Raw genomic sequence first — 20,547 nt, 5'->3', positions numbered from 1 at the left:
TGCCAGTACCTCGTCTCCTGCCTTCCAAACTTTACAGAAGCTCTCCTACGAACCTTGCAGAACTAGCATTCCTGAAAGAAAGGATAAATGCGGAGACATGGCTTGGCCACAGCCTGGGTAATTTTCCAGAATGAGAATTTCACTCTGCTGCGGAGTGAAAATCTCATTATGGAACGATGACAATGACGAGGATGACAACGACATACCATTATAGAATATTTTATTCGCGCAAATGCTCGCAGGCTTTAGTTAATCTAGAGGACCTCTCTAAGTCCTCAGTACACTGCAAAACAATGGTCTATGTCACTGTTTCCCAGACAGGGTGAGAGGTAGGCTCACCGTTGACGACGAGAAAGGCGCTGTCGGTGACCCCCCAGAAGGAGACGAAGATGAAGAAGGCGGCGGTGCTGACGGTGGGGTCGGGCTGCCAGAAGAAGAGCGTCACCAGGATGGGCGCGTAGAACAGCAGGTAGATGGAGATGACGACGACGCGGCCCACGGACTTGGACACCCAGCTCACCACGGCTGAGGACGCGCAGTTGACGGCGCCGTAGCACATGAGCACGTAGCCGATGTGCGGGATACCCCACGAGCACGACACGTACGCCTGTAAGACAGCCAGCTCGTCAAAGCACGTCGGGAACTTAACAGTGTGTCACATCAATACGACGTAGATATTTCTCGCATACTTACATATAAAATAAAGTAACTGTATGCTTGTACAATATTTCTGGTTTTCTAAGTTTTGCGAAGCAATCACTCAAAACTAGTACAATATTTCTGGTTTTGAACATAGCTGCTAAGGTTCAGTGACCGTGTCAGAATTATATTAGAACAAATAAGCCCTCGGTCACAAGTATTAAGTCAAAATTGACCAGGTTTCGACGCTACTATGAGCGTATGTATTATATACTGAATATGTTTTAGAACAGTTAATTTAATTCTGAAGACGATGCTCCTAGTAGCGTCGAAACCTGGTCAATTTTGACTTAATATTTGTGACCGAGGGCTTATTTGTTCTAATATATTTCTGGTTTTCTAAGTTTTGCGGAACAATCACTTAAAACTAAAAAAAACCGGCCAAGTGTTAGTAGGACTGGCGCTCTGAGGGTTCCATACAAACTTAATTATATATGCAGGTAGTTCACTAATAGTTTTTGATGAGTGAGTTTATGAGTATCAAAATATGTGACATACACTACTGGCAATTAAAATTGCTACAGCACGAAGATGACGTGCTACAGACGCGACGTTTAACCGACAGGATGAAGATGCTGTGATATTCAAATGATCAGCTTTTCAGAGCATTCACACAAGGTTGGCGACACCTACAACGTGCTGACATGAGGAAAGTTTCCAACCGATTTCTAATACACAAACAGCAGTTGACCGGCGTTGGCTGGTGAAACGTTGTTGTGATGTCTCGTGTAAGGAGGAGAAATGCGTACCATCACGTTTCCGACTTTGATAAAGGTCGGATTGTAGCCTATCGCGATTGCGGTTTATCGTATCGCGACATTGCTGCTCGCGTTGGTCGAGATCCAATGACTGTTAGCAGAATATGGAATCGGTGGGTTCAGGAGGGTAATACGGAACGCCGTGCTGGATCCCAACGGCCTCGTATCACTAGCAGTCGAGATGACAGGCATCTTATCCGCATGGCTGTAACGGATCGTGCAGCCACGTCTCGATCCCTGAGTCAACAGATGGGGACGTTTGCAAGACAACAACCATCTGCACGAACACTTCGACGACGTTTGCAGCAGCATGGACTATCAGCTCGGTGACCATGGCTGCTGTTACCCTTGACACTGCATCACAGACAGGAGCGCCTGCGATGGTGTACTCAACGACGAACCTGGGTGCACGAATGGCAAAATGTCATTTTTCGGGTGAATCCAAGCTCTGTTTACAGCATCATGATGGTCGCATCCGTGTTTGGCGACATCGCGGTGAACACACATTGGAAGCGTGTATTCGTCATCGCCATACTGGCGTATCACCCGGCGTGATGGTATGGGGTGCCATTGGTTACACGTCTCGTTCACCTCTTGTTCGCATTGACGGCGTTTTGAACAGTGGACGTTACATTTCAGATGTGTTACGAACCGTGGCTCTACATTCGATCCCTGTGAAACCCTACATTTCAGCAGGATAATGCACGACCGCATTTTGCAGGTCCTGTACGGGCCTTTCTGGATATAGAAAATGTTCGACTGCTGCCCTGGCCAGCACATTCTCTAGATCTCTCACCAATTGAAAAGGTCTGGTCAATGGTGGCCGAGCAACTGGCTCGTCACAATACGTCAGTCACTACTCTTGATGAACTGTGGTATCGTGTTGAAGTTACATGGGCAGCTGTACCTGTACACGCCATACAAGCTCTGTTTGACTCAATGCCCAGGCGCATCAAGTCCGTTACTACGGCCAGAGATGGTTGTTCTGGGTACTGATTTCTCAGGATCTATGCACCCAAATTGCGTGTAAATGTAATCACATGTCCGTTCTAGTATAATGTATTTGTCTAATGAATAGCCGTTTATCATCTGCATTTCTCCTTGGTGTAGCAATTTTAATGGCCAGTAGTGTACATTGATTGCATTGACTTAGAAGCTTTTAAGCGTTTTAAACCGCCGAGGGACCGTAGATCTTACTATTTGACACCAATTTCAACTTCCTGAGAAAAAGGAGCCTTAACAGACGAACAGATGGACAAAAAAATGGCAAAAAATATTTTTATGCGATGTAATTACAAATTAACAATGTTTGGCCTTTTTCCTTCACTTGCGCTGTGGAACCTTGGTTCTTGCTAAATTTCATGATTCTACATCAACGGCAAGTCCCCCATAGGTTTTGATGGGTGAGTTTGCGAGTATCAAAATATTACATAAACGGCTATATCTTTTGCATTGATTTAGAAGCTCAAATTTTTTATGCATGATCTAAGAGAATTACTGATCTCAGCGGCAAAGCCGGCAAGTGAAATTTTGTGCCGGACCGAGACTCGAACCAGGATTTACGCGAGTGGTCGTCTTAACGGCTCTGGCTATGCGGACACGCTGTCTGTTCAACCCAAGGTCTCAACTTGTCGCACACTACACGTGTAGCGTCCACCGTCCATTGTCCTCATTGCTTGCAGCCTTACCTGACTCCGCGCTGAAGTTATCATTTCGAGAGGATATTGGTTTTATATCGTAGGCATTGTTTAAGATGGCACGTTTCCAAATCCCACCCATAAGGCGGTGAAATAGGTGATGAAAGAGTTTTTGAAACCATGTCGCTATTAATGCAATTTTGAAGCTAGAAATACGAAAATTGGTATTTAGTTTCCTGACCAGAAGTAAAGAAATATGAGTTTAAACATTTTTGGAAATTTAACCCCTATAGGCGTGAAATAGTTGGTGAAACCTTTTTTTAAAACAAATCATTATTAAAGACCTACTATAGCATTTTTAGATACATTTATGAAAACTGCTAGTTGACTTCTCGGCTGGATATAAAATATGTGTGTTTCAGTGTTTTTGGAAATTCAGCCTTATAAGGGGGTGAAAGTTTTCATGGAAATATATCATTATGAAAACATTTTCAAAGGTAAATCTATGAAACTTTGTAATTATCTTCTCGATTAAATTCATTGACTCATCACCGCCTAGCCCAAACTCATAAGGGTAGAACTTGAAACTTGGAATGGGTGTTGATCTTGTGCTCCAGGCATCATTTAGCAAGGGATTGTTCGAAATTCTACTCCTAAGGGGCTGAAGTAGAGGATGAGAGGATTTTTAAAAATATGTCGCTACTAATGCAATTTTGAATTACGAAAACTGGTATTTAGTTTATCGGTCAGAAATAAAAAAAATACGTGTCCAGTATTTTTGGAATATCAACCACTAACGGGAATACAATTGGTGAAAGTTTTTTTAAACATAAATCGTTTCTCAGGTACGAATAAAGCGTTTTTAAAGCTACATCAATGAAAATGGGTATTTAATTTCTCTGCTAGATATACAAATTATGTTGTCCAGTGTTTTAGGAAATTCAACCTCTAAGGGGGTGAAGCAGGGTATGAAAATTTTTATGATAATATATCATTATGAAAGCATTTTTTAAGTTAAAGCTAAGACTGATTAATTGGTTTGGGAGGAGATTCCGTTGGATTAGAGAAGGAAGGGGAAATAGGTCGGCCGCGCCCTTTCAAAGGAACCATTCTGCTATTTGCCTGAAGCGATTTTAGGGAAATTCTGGGAAACCTAAATCAGGATGGCCGAAAGCGGGTTCGAACCGTCGTCCTCCCGAAGGGGAGTCCTGTGTTAAAGGTAAGAATATTTGTATTTTGCTTGTCAGTTAAATATAAAAAGAACTACGTATTTAATTGTTTTTGGAAGTCCGTAAAATAGGGGATGAGAATTTTTACGGAAATTTTTCGTTAATAAATAATTTTTGAAACAAAATCTTTGTAAATTTGTATTTGGCTTGTTGGTTAGAAATAAAAATTACGTGTTTGAGTTTTTTAGGAAGACAGCACCCAAGGAGGTGAAATAGGGCATAAATTTTTATAAAAATATTTCGTTGCGTTAAAACATTTTTAAAGTTAAATGAATGAAATTCTGTATTTTACTTTTAAAGAAATATGTGTTAGAGGATGAAAGTTTCTGTGGAAATTTCACCACAAGAACTCAAAAGGCAAGGTTAACACATACTGCGACTCTCTCTGCTAGAATCGCTGTTTGGCCAGAAGTACATTCGGAAAAGACCATTGTTCTATGGCCTTAATTAGCTTGCAAAGTTTACAAGACGTAGCAATTTGTGAATTCAAAAATTGTTCAGATGGCTCTGAGCACATGGGACTTAACATCTGGGGTCATCAGTCCCCTAGAACTGAGAACTACTTAAACCTAACTAACCTGAGGACATCACACACGTCCATACCTGAGGCAGGATTCGCGACCGTAGTGGTCGCGCAGTTCCAGACTGTAGCGCCTAGAACCGCTCGGCCACTCCTGCCCGCTATAAAAATTCGATTAATGGAAAACATTTTTTTTTTTTTTTTTTTTTTTTTTTTTTTTTTTTTTTTTTTTTGTACGCCAAGGGACCGTATACCTGAATATTTGACATAAACTTCAACTTGATACCTCTACTCGCTCCTGAGAAAATTCCCTTATTGATGTAATTTATAGACTGATTTTTGTAGCTCATCTTCACTTACTTCAAAACTGTAACATCATTTGCGTACATAAGTACCGAATGTTGCAACCAGACTTCCCTATTCAACACGTTATAACACAGACACTAATTACCGTACGAGAACCAGACTTGGTAGTATTAATATCAATGGCATGGGAAAGAGAAATAATGCAGAGTCAGTTCAACTGAAACACCTTTAATGTGCTGCTACGGTACATCATACCATTTCATACCGGTACCATTACTGGTACAAAAGGGGCTCAATATGGCGCCCATCAGTGCCCAGGAGAGTCTGAAAGCGCAAGATTGCACTCTGCACAGCAGAACGAAGCATGTCCGTAGGTACAGGGTGTTTCAAAAATGACCGGTTTATTTGAAACAGCAATAAAAACTAAACGAGCAGCGATAGAAATACACCGTTTGTTGCAATATGCTTGGGACAACAGTACATTTTCAGGCAGACAAACTTTCGAAATTACAGTAGTTACAATTTTCAACAACAGATGGCGCAGCAAGTGATGTGAAAGATATAGAAGACAATGCAGTCTGTGGGTGCGCCATTCTGTACGTCGTCTTTCTGCTGTAAGCGTGTGCTGTTCACAACGTACAAGTGTGCTGTAGACAACATGGTTTATTCCTTAGAACAGAGGATTTTTCTGGTGTTGGAATTCCACCGCCTAGAACACAGTGTTGTTGCAACAAGACGAAGTTTTCAACGGAGGTTTAATGTAACCAAAGGACCGAAAAGCGATACAATAAAGGATCTGTTTGAAAAATTTCAACAGACTGGGAACGTGACGGATGAACGTGCTGGAAAGGTAGGGCGACCGCATACGGCAACCACAGAGGGCAACGCGCAGCTAGTGCAGCAGGTGATCCAACAGCGGCCTCGGGTTTCCGTTCGCCGGGTTGCAGCTGCGGTCCAAATGACGCCAACGTCCACGTATCGTCTCATGCGCCAGAGTCTACACCTCTATCCATACAAAATTCAAATGCAGCAACCCCTCAGCGCCGCTACCATTGCTGCACGAGAGACAGTCGCTAACGATATAGTGCACAGGATTGATGACGGCGACATGCATGTGGGCAGCATTTGGTTTACTGACGAAGCTTATTTTTACCTGGACGGCTTCGTCAATAAACAGAACTGGCGCATATGGGGAACCGAAAAGCCCCATGTTGCAGTCCCATCGTCCCTGCATCCTCAAAAAGTACTGGTCGGGGCCGCCATTTCTTCCAAAGGAATCATTGGCCCATTTTTCAGATCTGAAACGATTACTGCATCACGCTATCTGGACATTCTTCGTGGATTTGTGGCGGTACAAACTGCCTTAGACGACACTGCGAACACCTCGTGGTTTATGCAAGATGGTGCCCGGCCACATCGCACGGCCGACGTCTTTAATTTCCTGAATGAATATTTCGATGATCGTGTGATTGCTTTGGGCTATCCGAAACATACAGGAGGCGGCGTGGATTGGCCTCCCTATTCGCCAGACATGAACCCCTGTGACTTCTTTCTGTGGGGACACTTGAAAGACCAGGTGTACCGCCAGAATCCAGAAACAATTGAACAGCTGAAGCAGTACATCTCATCTGCATGTGAAGCCATTCCGCCAGACACGTTGTCAAAGGTTTCGGGTAATTTCATTCAGAGACTACGCCATATTATTGCTACGCATGGTGGATATGTGGAAAATATCGTACTATAGAGTTTCCCAGACCGCAGCGCCATCTGTTGTTGAAAATTGTAACTACTATAATTTCGAAAGTTTGTCTGCCTGAAAATGTACTGTTGTCCCAAGCATATTGCAACAAACGGTGTATTTCTATCGCTGCTCGTTTAGTTTTTATTGCCGTTTCAAATATACCGGTCATTTTTGAAACACCCTGTATGTTGGCTATGTCTCTTGATATGACACGCTTCGTATAAGCACATGTGTGAATGTTCCTGGTAAACACTATCCTTCAGGTATCTCCACAGCCAGAAATCAAAGGGAGTAAGGTGACCGTATGGGCCAAGCATTTGGAAACGATAGGGTGATAATTCGATAATTTCCAAATGTGTTTCGGAGAAGCAGGCGAACTTCACGAGTGATGTGCGGTGGGGCCCCATCTTGGATGAAAATTATTGAGTTCAATGCGTCTCTCTCCTGTAGGGCGGGTATAACATGCTGGCGAAGCATATTGCAGTAATGCTGACCAGTCACACTGCACGGCTTTGATCCTTGAGCGCCAACTTGTTAAAAAAAGAATGGGCCAATGATGAACGTAGCAGTGAAGCCACACAGAGTAACTTCATGCACAATGACTGGAGAGGAAGATCCTCGCACTCGGCAATTCTCTGTGTTCGCTTCACCCGTCAGAGAAAAATGAGTTTCGTTTGCCAATAGGAGGGTCCATGGCCAGCCTTCGTCAATCCTTGCGAGAAAGTGGAGGGCGAAGTCAACACGTCATTCTGCGTCCTTCTGAAAGCTGCTGTACGATATGGATCTTGTACGGATAAATTTTGAGAATGGTTCGAAGCACCTCCCGTACAGTGGACCACGGGATGTTCAACTGTCGTGACACAGCACGCGCATTGCCTGACGATCGGGAACTGTGCGCAACGTTGTCTGCCTGTGGTGTGCGTACTGTAAGACCTTCGGTACATACAACAAAAGATTATTTGACTTGTCGCTCTAGGCGAGTGTCAGCAATATGTCTCGTGGTCTTATCGTGGCGTGTTTATCTTCTGCCGTTAGGTCAGACGATAGAAATGCCACTTGCACGCTTAGAGTAGCAGATTGACGGTGACCAACTTTAAACAGAACTTGATTAATTTTCAAACACATTTATTAAAATAATAATCATCATAAAAATAACTTAACTTGGTTCTGGATGCTATTTACAATTGACAATCTGAAGTTCCTTTGGTCTTGGTGCGTTAATCTTGTTCTCACATATCTCTGATACTTGACAAAGTGTCTATACATTTCTCTTCATGGCTATGTACAGGAATATGATAATCTTATTAGGCGCAGACTGAAACTTGACTATAGACTAATGCAGACTAATGCAGACTGATGCAGACTGATGCATACTAATTAATCGGAGGTCTGTACACTCGTTATAATACCTCACGCGTTCAGGTATCACTGCGCGAGTGCGATCCTTCAGGAGGAATGGTTCTACGTTAGCAGCAATCTCATTGGCTGCATTATATATTAATACGCGGATCGGCGGAAGCAGAATTTGGTCCGTCGCTAAGACAGCGCCATCTCGTAGTGCGGAGACGGACGAGCGCTGCGCCTGCGCTGTTGTGCTTAGCGGGGCGCGCTCTAGTGGGAAAATTGTGTACGTGCTGACTACGCGGAACTATGTACATAACAATGCCATAACAGCGATTTCATCGACCACCTGTGGTGCAACCGGTCGTCAGCCTCTTCCCGGAGCGACGCCCAGTTCTCCACTTGATTCGAACGTCTTCACCATGCTCCGCACAGCAAGTAGAAAGAGGACCCTTCCAAATCCTTTCGCCGCGCGGAGTGGCCGCGTGGTTAGAGTTGCCCTGTCACGGGTTGCGCTGCCCCTCCCGCCGGAGACTCGAGTCCTCCCTCGGGCGTGGGTGCCTGTGTGTTGATCTAAGCGTAAGTTAGTTTACGTAGTGTGTAAGTCTAGGACCGATGACCTCAGCAGTTTGGTCCCTTAGGAATTCACACACACTCCGTAATCCTTTCATCCGGCGATATTTGCGAAGTGCATCTGCGGCATTACTGTTGAGTTTCACCCATAATGCCCTGCTCCTTTAGTCTAAGCTCATGCTGACACGTCACCAAGTGCACTGTGACTAGTCAGGTGTGTGAGACTATGAATCACTATGACTGATCACGGCACCTGGTGGTTATGGTTGGAACTGGACGGTTGCGCTGTGACGCATGGACAGCATGCACTCCATACTCTCGACATTAATATTACCAAGTTTGGTACTCCTACGGTAATTGGTTTCCACATTGTAACTTGTTAAATAGGGAAAGTTTAATTATAACCACCCGGTATATTAACATATTTATTTCTACTAATCAGTATACTCAGATTTACATTCTTACTAAAGTTCTTACTCATTTGTTGTTGTTGTGGTCTTCAGCCCAGTGACTGGTTTGATGCAGCTCTCCATACTACTCTATCCTGTGCAAGCTTCTTCATCTCCCAGTACCTACTGCAATCTACATCCTTATGAATCTGCTTAGTGTATTCATCTCTTGGTCTCCCTCTACGATATTTACCCTCCACGCTGCCCTCCAATACTAAATTGGTGATCCCATGATGCCTCAGAACATGTACAACCAACCGATCGCTTCTTCTAGTCAAGATGTGTCACAAATTTCTCCTCTCTCTAATTCTGTTCAATACCTCCTCATTAGTTAAGTGATCTACCCATCTAATATTCAGCATTCTTCTGTAGCACCACATTTCGAAAGCTTCTATTCTCTTCTTGTCCAAACTATTTATCGTCCACGTTTCACTTCCATACATGGTCACACTCCATACAAATACGTTCAGAAATGACTTCCTGACACTTAAATCTATACTCGATGTTAACAAATTTCTCTTCTTCAGAAACGCTATCCTTGCCATTGTCAGTCTACATTTCATATCCTCTCTACTTCGACCATCATCATTTATTTTGCTCCCCAAATTTTCCTAATCTAATGCCCTCAGCATCACCCGATTTGATTCGACTACATTCCATTATCCTCGTTTTGCTTTTGTTGATGGTCATCTTATATCCTCCTTTCAAGACACTGTCCATTCCTTTCAGCTGCTCTTCCAGGTCCTTTGCTGTCTCTGACAGAATTACAATGTCATCGATGAACCTCAAAGTTATTATTTCTTCTCCATGGATTTTAATATCTACTCCGAATTTTTCTTTTGTTTCCTTTACTGCTTGCTCAATATACAGATCGAATAACATCAGGGAGAGGCTACAACCCTGTCTCACTCCCTTTCCAACCACTGCTTCCCTTTCATGCCCCTCGACTCTTATAACTGCCATCTGGTTTCTGTACAAATTGTAAATAGCCTTTCGCTCCCCGTATTTTACTCCTACCACCTTCAGAATGTGAAAAAGAGTATTCCAGTCAACATTGTCAATAGCTTTCTCTAAGTCTACAAATTTTGCTAGAAACGTAGGTTTGCCTTTCCTTAATCTATTTTCTAAGATAAGTCGAAGGGTCAGTATTGACTCACGTGTTCCAACATTTCTACGGAATCCAAACTGATCTTCCCCAAGGTCAGCTTCTACCAGTTTTTTCCATTCGTCTGTAAAGAATTCTTGTTAGTATTTTGCAGCCATGGCTTATTAAACTGATAGTTCGGTAATTTTCACATCTGTCAGCACCTGATTTCTTTGGGATTGGAATTATTATATTCTTCTTGAAGTCTGAGCGTATTTCGCCTGTCTCATACATCTTGCTCACCAGATGGTAGAGTTTTGTCAGGACTGGCTCTCCCAAGGCCGTCAGTAGTTCTAATGGAATGTTGTCTACTCCGGGGGCCTTGTTTCCAATCAGGTCTTTCAGTGCTCTGTCAAACTCTTCACGCAGTATTGTATCTCCCATTTCATCTACCTCCTCTTCCATTTCCATAATATTGTCCTCAAGTACATCACCCTTGTACAGACTATATACTCCTTCCACCTTTCTGCTTTCTTTGCTTAGAACTGGGTTTCCATCTGAGCTTTTGATATTCATACAAGTGGTTCTCGTTTCACCAAAAGTCTCTTTAATTTTCCTGTCGGCAGTATCTATCTTACCCCTAGTGATATGCGCCTCTACATCCTTACATTTGTCCTCTAGACATCCCTGCTTAGCTATTTTGCACTTTCTGTCGATCTCATTTTTAAGACGTTTGTATTCCTTTTGGCCAGCTTCATTTACTGCATTTTTATATTTTCTCCTTACATCAATTAAATTCAATATATTTTCTGTTACCCAAGGATTTCTAATAGCCCTCGTCTTTTTACCTACTTGATCCTCTGCAACCTTCACTATTTGATCCCTCAAAGCTACTCATTCTTCTTCTACTGTATTTCTTTCCCCCATTCTGCTCAATCGTTCCCCAGTGCTCTCCCTGAAACTCTCTACAACCTCTGGTTCTGTCAGTTTATCCAGATCCCGACTCCTTAAATCCCACCTATTTGCAGTTTCTTGAGTTTTAATCTACAGTTCATAACCAATAGATTGTGGTCAGAGTCCATATCTGCCCCTGGAAATGTCTTAGAATTTAAAACCCGGTTCCTGAATGTCTGTCTTACCATTATATAATTTATCTGAAACCCTCGAGTATCTCCAGGTCTCTTCCATGTATACAACCTTATGATTCTTGAACCAAGTGTTAGCTATGATTAAGTTGTGCTCTGTGCAAAATACTACCAGGCAGCTTCCTCTTTCATTTCTTACTCCCATTCCATATTCACCTACTGCGTTTTCTTCTCTTCTTTTTCCTACTACCGAATTCCAGTTACCTATGACTATAAAATATTCATCTCCCTTCACTATCTGAATAACGTCTTTTATCTCATGACACATTTCATCAATCTCTTCGTCATCTGTGGAGCTAGTTGGCATATAAACTTGTACTACGGTGGTAGGTGTGGGCTTCGTATCATTATTGGCCACAATAATGCGTTCACTATGCTGTAGCTTACCCGCACTCCTATTTTTTTATTCATTATTTTACCTACTCCTGCATTACCCCTATTTGATTTTGTATTGATAACCCTGTATTCACCTGACCAGAAGTCTTATCCCTACTGCCACCTAACTTCACTAATTCCCACTATATCTAACTTTAATCTATCCATTTTCCATTTAAAAATTTTCTAACCTACCTGCTCAGTTAAGGGATCTGGCATTCCATGCTCCGATCCGTAGAACGCCGGTTTTCTTTCTCCTGATAGCAACGTCCTCCTGAGTAGTCCCCGCCCAAAGATCCGAATGGGGGACTATTTTACCTCCGGAATATTTTACCCAAGAGGACGCAATCATCATTTAACCATACAGTAAAGCTGCATGCCCTCGGGAAAAATTACGGCTGTAGTTTCCCCTTGCTTTCAGCCGTTCGTAGTACCAGAACAGCAAGGCCATTTTGGTTGGTGTTACAAGATCAGATCAGTCAAACATCCAGATTGTTGCTCCTGCAACTACTGAAAAGGCTGCTGCCCCTCTTCAGGAACCACACGTTTGTCTGGCCTCTCAACAGATACCTCTCCGTTATGGTTGCACCTACGGTACTGCTATCTGTATCGCTGAGGCACGCAAGCCTCCCCACCAACGGCAAGGTCCATGGTTCATTGGTGGAGGGGGGGGGGGGGGGATGATCAAGTCATTTATATATACATTAATAAGGTTGGTGACAAGATACAGCGTTGTGTGAGTCCCTTATTGGTAGCGATTCCTTCAGTTTTATTATTGCCACGTTTTATTTTTATGTCAGTATATAAGCTTTCTACAGCTTCAGTAAGATGTCTAGTACATCCAGCGTTATGTCCCTCAGTTTGTTTCTGTTCACACTGTCAAAAGCTTTTTCGAAGCAAATGAAAGCTATATGTTTCTAAGTTGACTTCTCGTTGTTTCTATAACATTTTTGTTTGTTAAATATATTATCACTGCATGAATGGCCTTTCTGCAATCCACATTGTTCTTCTAATAGGAGAGTCTCTGTTATGGCTCTTAAACTATTATTGATTATTTTTGCAAATATTTTATAGGCTGAGCTTAGGAGACAAATTCCTCTATAGTTTTCACAATTGTTTCTTTGAATTTTTAAGAAATTGGTATTACTTCTGATATTTACCGAGAATTTGGTATTTTAGAACAGTGCCAATATTCATAAAATAAATGTAATAATCTAAAATTGCAAAAGGGGCCAGCATAGTTTAATGCCATCTGGTCCACGTGCTTTCCTGTTCTTAGTAATTTATAAAACTACTGCGATTCTTCTACCATTACGTGATGCGATCCCCTCCTTATCCTTGAATTCTGGATCTTCTATCAGCCACAATATTGTATAAAATTCTTTCCACTGATCTTCGCTAATTATATTTAGTTCTGCAGTGTCTTTCTCCGTTCTAGTATTTCATTATTTACAGACTAAAGTTTGCGTCCCTCGTATATCTTGTTCTGCTTTAGTTATAAAATGATTCCATGCTTACACTACCCTTCAGTCCCTGGCGTTTTATTCTGCAGGACTTTTCTTTCTGGGATCTATCTTTTCCTTCAATGGTCTGTGAGATAACTTAATTGCAAACCCTTAATCATTCCTTTTTCCTTAAGTTCTTATTTTTCCTCAGTGCCTCATATGCCGCTCTTTCTATCCATTCTTTGTCCGCTCTGTTAGGTGAGCGGTCAGCGCATCCGACTGCCGTGCATGGGGCTCGGTTTCGATTCCCGGCCAGATTGGGGATTTTCTCCGCAGGGGGCTGGGTGTTGTGTTGTTTTCATCACCATCGACATGCAAGGCGCCCATTGTAGCGTCAACTGGAAAGGCATGTAACTTAGCGAGCGAACTTCCCCGTGTGGAGATTCCCGGCGGTCACTGCCATACGATCATTTAATTTTTTATGCATTCTTTAACATTTTGCTTTTCTTTCTCTATATCCTAAACAGTTATAGAGTCTAGCAAATATTTCTGTTGCCGAATTTGATAAAATTTCCTGATACTTTCTTGTTCCAGATGGTATCCCTTAAAGACATCATGTTTGTGTTCTCTGTATAGCACTGTACAGTAACCAAGATCTGTTGTGCATTTCAACTTCTTTTTTGTTTCTATCGTAATAGTTATATGTTTTATTTCTTAATTTATATTCTAGCTCCATTTCCTCGTTTCCAATCCCTGTTAAGTTCTATGCAGCAATTTTCATCCTATCCGTAATACCTAATCATTTATCCTTGACGTGCCGAGGTTATCTCCATGATCCATCCTTTTTCATCTGAGGCTGTGAATTGTGAAGAGAGGCAGTATGCATAAAGTCTCCGGGCAGCTTTACGATCGTTTTACAGGTTAAGCTTGGTGATGGGGCTGCCACCTCACAGCTTCCAAGCCCGCTGAGTAATATTTCGAATTACTATTCCTAGCAGAGATCACTTCAGTGCAGTCCGCCCCCGATAGCTGACGGATTGCCAGTCCTCTGGGCACGGGTTCGATTCCCGGCTGGGTCGGAGAATTTTCTCCGTCCAGGGACTGGGTGTTGTGTTGTCCTCATCATCATCCTATCATCCTCATCGACTGCAGGTCGCCGAAGTGGCGTCAAATTGCAAGGCCGGCACCCGGAGAACGGCCCGCCCGACGGGTGGGGGGGGGGGGGGGGGGGGGGCGGGGGGCCCTAGCCATACGATTAAATAAAATAAATAGAGTCACTGCAGGCAGATCACGAATCCTGCCAATTGCGTCTGCCTAGGAACGGTAATCCGAAGTATCACTTCCTCTGTTGTCTATTGTAATCAGCTAATTAGTGTGTAATATCGGAACACTCATTAGAATTTCCTGTGGGAATTTCCTGCAGTCTACCCCAGCTCACAACGAGATCGCACTTATTTGCCATCACGAACTTCGTCAAAAATTTGTGGTTTGTGCAGGGCTTAGCCAGAAATGAAAGTGACAAAAGAGAGAGCTCAAGACGGCCAAGCGCTAAGGAAAAACAGTATTTTTGGCTCTGTCTGGGCAAGACGTGCGCCATTTAAATTAAAGCAGTTTCCGAGCAGCACTAGCGCAACGGAAAAAGTACACAACAGTTAAGTCGAATGTCATGGGGTCAAATCCTTGCGTGGCAACCTTTTTTTGTGATTCTTAACTTCTACGTTACACTGCAAATGAACCGAAATTATAATCAATATATCGTATTTATTAATAAAGGCATGAAAAGAAAAGGCAAAGGAGAATTTTGGGAGTGCAAATAAATTTCCAAGAATAGATTGTACTTACTGCAACCTCGAGGACTCTGCAAATAAATTTCCAGTAAAGGATTGTAACGTGCATACAAGAAATTCGTTTATTAAATCATATTCTTTTATTGCTTTTCAGTTGATGGTTTACATGTTCTGGGAATATATTCATAGTAGAAATGGGGTAACCAGTATTCTTCTCGGCATCTTGCATACGTAAAGCGCAGCATTTTTACGATTACATGGTTGTTTTGAAGCTTCTGCAGAGAGACAAACTTACTTTACATTCATAAAAGATTATTTCTCATCGCAAGCTCAAATTGAAAGTAACTGAATACAGAGTAAGTACGCTTTAATTACAATTCCATCTTTGAAAGTTATTTGCAGATTCCTCTTTGAGTTGTAAGTGCAATCCTTTTCTGGAAATTTGCTAGCCCAAATTTTTCTTTGCCCTTTATTTTGATGGCTATTGTGAAAATGCTAATAAATACAATATACTGCGCGTTATTTCGGTTTATTTGCAGTATTAGCAATCAAAAATAGAAAGAAGTTGACGCATAGGGCTCCAATGGCTCTGAGCACTATGGGACTTGACATCTGAAGTCATCAGTCCCCTAGAACTTAGAACTACTTAAACCTAACTAACCTAAGGACATCACACACATCCATGCCCGGGGCAGGATTCGAACCTGCGACTGTAGCGGTCGCGCGGTTCCAGACTGAAGCTCCTAGAACCGCTCGGCCACAAAGCGCATAGGGACTGGACCTCATGACCTCGGATCACATTTCTCTGCCCTTTTCGCTGCGCCAACCGCTTCTTGGAAATCACTAGCTGACTCGTATCTCACGGTACGCGCTCCAAAAGTGCTGCTTTACCTAAATGCTTGGCCATCTGGAGCTCCCACTTACGTCTTTCATATCTGGTCAAGCTCTGCAAATACCATAAATATGGACGAACTGTTCAAAATGTTCAAATGTGTGTGAAATCTTATGGGACTTAACTGCTAAGGTCATCAGTCCCGAAGCTTACACACTGCTTAACCTAAATTATCCTAAGGACAAACACACACACCCATGCCCGAGGGAGGACTCGAACCTCCGCCGGGACCAGCCGGAACGAACTGTGTGATGACGAAGTCGCGCGGTCACATTAGGTTCGTGAAGAACAGTTATAGATCCTTAACACACTAGTTACATTAACAGCAGGAGAGATTTGTTTCAAGATGTTTCTGAATGTGACATGATTTAGTCACAGGATTCACCGCCAGATGGTCGGCCTGGGCGTCGCACGCGAGCGCCCTTACTAACTGGGCCCAGCGAGGGCGCGACCATGAACGTCCTTGTCAGCGCGACACTCACTTTCCGCCATCCCTGGCCTGCACTCGGCGGCAGCGGATTTCGCTGAGGCAAGCGGCGTTTCCTTAGCGGTATCTTCCAGCCTGCGGAACGAATTACTAAGCTGTAACACAGTTCCGCACCAATATCCCCACCTCTTGCTAAGCAGGGGCTGTCCCAAATTGAGATAAACGGCCAGTAATTATCAAAGGCGGCGGGAGTTAACTTCCCGTAGTGGGAATTTAGACAACAGGAATTCCGGAACGATGTGAACACTGACGTAAACTACGTTGCCCACTAATAGGGAGTGGTGAGAGATTAGACTGCAGATATTGTGGTGAGCCATTCCACTTACGCAGCAGAAGGTTTCCACGACTTCCATCGCACCTGGAGGAAGCACAGTAGGAGTTGCCAGACAACCGGAACAGTACACACTGGTTCCGTGAAGAACACACAAATTACGTTAACAGCAGGAGAGGTTTATTTCAAGATGTTTCTGAATGTGACATGATCTACTCGAAGCCCAACATTCGGCTCAAGCGACATAGTGAAAGCAAAAGAAACCCAAATTAGGATGGGCATCCAGAGAGTTCGGTTCGCATGCTGTTACAGCGCACTTTTCGGTTACGTTCTTTGAAATCAGCACCCAAATTCATCATTATGGATCGCTCTATCATGAAAGATGGCAGGCTGCATTATTTTGTAGGAAATCTCATTACTAATTTACTAATTATGTTGTTTAAAAATATTCGTACGATTTCTCAAAGCTATATCTTTTAGATGACAGAATATAGAGACCTAGGGTGAACTTACACGTCGAAACTAAAAGTTTGCTTTGACGCCAGTTGTAAGTTGGCGATTCATGTGATTGACGGTAGGTGTCTCTCTGATGCGGCTAGCGAGCTCGCTCACTCGCTCTTTAGTTGTCCAATGTATAGGGTGGTTATTGTAAACATTCGCTACTTGAGCCTGTGTCGACGGGAAACTATTTACCATATGGGTACCTAATTTTACAGGAATGATACCGTTAGGCTCTGAGACTGGTACGGCGGCGTTGGGTTGAAACACAAGTATCAGTGTGCAGTACAGTTGCAGAGAGTCAAGATGGGTCTGGACAAAGTGAGCAGGACTTTACTCCTAAAGTTACACTACTGGCCATTAAAATTGCTAAACCACGAAGATGACGTGCTACAGACGCGAAATTTAACCGACAGGAAGAAGATGCTGTGATATGCAAATGATTAGCTTTTCAGAGCATTCACACAAGGTTGGCGCCCGTGGCGACACCTACAACGTGCTGACATGACGAAGGTTTCCAACCGATTTCTCATACACAAACAGCAGTTGACTGGCGTTGCCTGGTGAAACGTTGTTGTGATGGCTCGTGTAAGGAGAAGAAATGCGTACAATCACGTTTACGACTTTGATAAAGGTCGGATTGTAGACTATCGCGATTGCGGTTTATCGTATCGCGACAGTGCTAATCGCGTTGGTCGAGATTCAATGACTGTTATCAGAATATGAAATCGGTGGGTTCAGGAGGGTAATACGGGACGCCGTGCTGGATCCCAACGGCCTCGTATAATTAACAGTCGAGATGAGAGGCATCTTATCCGCATGGCTGTAACGGATCGTCCAACCACGTCTCGATCCCTGAGTCAACAGATGGGGACGTTTGCATGACAACAACCATCTGCACGAACAGTTCGACGTCGTTTGCAGCAGCATGGACTATCAGCTCGGAGACCATGGCGTTGCATCACAGACAGGAGCGCCTGCGATGGTGTACTCAACGACGAACCTGGGTGCACGAATGGCAAAACGTCATTTTTTCGGATGAATACAGGTTCTGTTCACAGCATCATGATGGTCGCATCCGTGTTCGGTGGCATGGCGGTGAACGCACGTTGGAAGCGTGTATTCGTCATCGTCATACTGGCGTATCACCCGGCGTGATGGTATGGGGTGCCATTGGTTACACGTCTCGGTCACCTCTTGTCCGCATTGACGGCTCTCTGAACAGTGGACGTTACATTTCAGATGTGTTACGACCCGTGGTTCTACCCTTTATTCCATCCCTGCTTAACCCTACATTTCAGCAGGATAATGCACGACCGCATGTTGCAGGTCCTGTATGGGCCGTTCTGGATATGTTCGACTGCAGCCTTGGCCAGCACATTTTCCAGATCTCTCACCAATTGAAAACGTCTGGCTCGTCACAATACGCCAGTGACTACTCTTGATGAACTGTGGTATCGTTTTGAAGCTACATGGGCAGCTGTACCTGTACACGCCATGCAAGCTCTGTTTGACTCAATGTCCAGGCGTATCAAGGCCGTTATTACGGGCAGAGGTGGTTGTTCTGGGTACTGATTTCTCAGGATCTATGCACCCAAATTGCGTGTAAATGTAATCACATGTCCGTTCTAGTATAATATATTTGTCCAATGAATACCCGTTTATCATCTGCATTTCTTCTTGGTGTAGCAATTTTAATGGCCAGTAGTTTATTTTATCAAAACAACTGCAACTGTGCCGCTGCTCTTCGCAAGTATCAACGCATTAAAGGAATATGGAGAGATCTCTTTTCCGCTCTGGGGTTGAAAGGGATTCGGGAGTTCGAAGTAACAGGTGATTTGCCAGTTGCTCCTGGGAAACGCCGGCGATGAAGTGCGCTCAGATTGTTGAAGAAGTTACTGTTGCCACGGCTGAGAATGGTCGACGCGATGTGCAATCTTCAAGCAGAGCACGAGTTGCATGACGACAGCTGAACATTCCGTGGTTCACCGTTCTGAAAGTGCTGCAAACAATTGTGGAATAGTTTCTCTTGTTCGGTTCCAGGCTGTTGTCGACGCAGGTGATTGTCTCATTCAGTAACTTTTGTAACCTGTAACGCAAATATTAACAAGTCCTATCCTCTCATATGGAAATTAAAATGTGTTTCTTTCAATGAATTCGTTACTTCTGCATGTCCTTACAAACGTTTCCACAAGGCTTCATTGACCTACGATCACTCACTTTTCATCTACATCTACATCTACATGATTACTCTGCAATTCACATTTAAGTGCTTGGCAGAGGGTTCATCGAACCACAATCATACTATCTCTCTACCATTCCACTCCCGAACAGCGCGCGGGAAAAACGAACACCTAAACCTTTCTGTTCGAGCTCTGATTTCTCTTATTTTATTTTGATGATCATTCCTACCTATGTAGGTTGGGCTCAACAAAATATTTTCGCATTCGGAAGAGAAAGTTGGTGACTGAAATTTCGTAAATAGGTCTCGCCGTGACGAAAAACGTCTTTGCTTTAATGACTTCCATCCCAACTCGCGTATCATATCTGCCACACTCTCTCCTCTATTAAGTGATAATACAAAACGAGCTGCCCTTTTTTGCACCCTTTCGATGTCCTCCGTCAATCCCACTTGGTAAGGATCCCACACCGCGCAGCAATATTCTAACAGAGGACGAACGAGTGTAGTGTAAGCTGTCTCTTTAGTCGACTTGTTGCATCTTCTAAGTGTCCTGCCAATGAAACGCAACCTTTGGCTCGCCTTCCCCACAACATTATCTATGTGGTCTTTCCAACTGAAGTTGATCGTAATTTTAACACCCAGGTACTTAGTTGAATTGACAACCTTGAGAATTCTACTGTTCATCGAGTAATCGAATTGCAACGGATTTCTTTTGGAATTCATGTGGATCACCTCACACTTTTCGTTATTTAGCGTCAACTGCCACCTGCCACACAATACAGCAATCTTTTCTAAATCGCTTTGCAACTGATACAGGTCTTCGGATGACCTTACTAGACGGTAAATTACAGCATCATCTGCGAACAACCTAAGAGAACTGCTCAGATTGTCACCCAGGTCATTTATATAGATCAGGAACAGCAGAGGTCCCAGGACGCTTCCCTGGGGAACACCTGATATCACTTCAGTTTTACTCGATGATTTGCCGTCTATTACTACGAACTGCGACCTTCCTGACAGGAAATCACGAATCCAGTCGCACAACTGAGACAATACCCCATAGGCTCGCAGCTTGATTAGAAGTCGCTTATGAGGAACGGTGTCAAAAGCTTTCCGGAAATATAGAAA

At 43.4% G+C, this 20,547-nt stretch overlaps 1 protein-coding gene across 1 annotated transcript in view; it reads right to left on the bottom strand.

Moving 5' to 3' along the window:
* Positions 1-20,547, bottom strand: part of LOC126467648 (protein unc-93 homolog A-like) — a 345,755-nt gene that overhangs the window by 16,861 nt on the left and 308,347 nt on the right. The window contains exon 5 of the mRNA XM_050096484.1: positions 340-607. Within this exon, the coding sequence (XP_049952441.1) occupies positions 340-607 (268 nt within the window). The remainder of the gene's footprint in view (positions 1-339; positions 608-20,547) is intronic.

This window comes from Schistocerca serialis, chromosome 1, assembly GCF_023864345.2.
Source record: "Schistocerca serialis cubense isolate TAMUIC-IGC-003099 chromosome 1, iqSchSeri2.2, whole genome shotgun sequence".
In the NCBI taxonomy this organism is placed as follows: domain Eukaryota; kingdom Metazoa; phylum Arthropoda; class Insecta; order Orthoptera; family Acrididae; genus Schistocerca; species Schistocerca serialis.
This window is presented reverse-complemented; position numbering and strand designations above follow the sequence as displayed.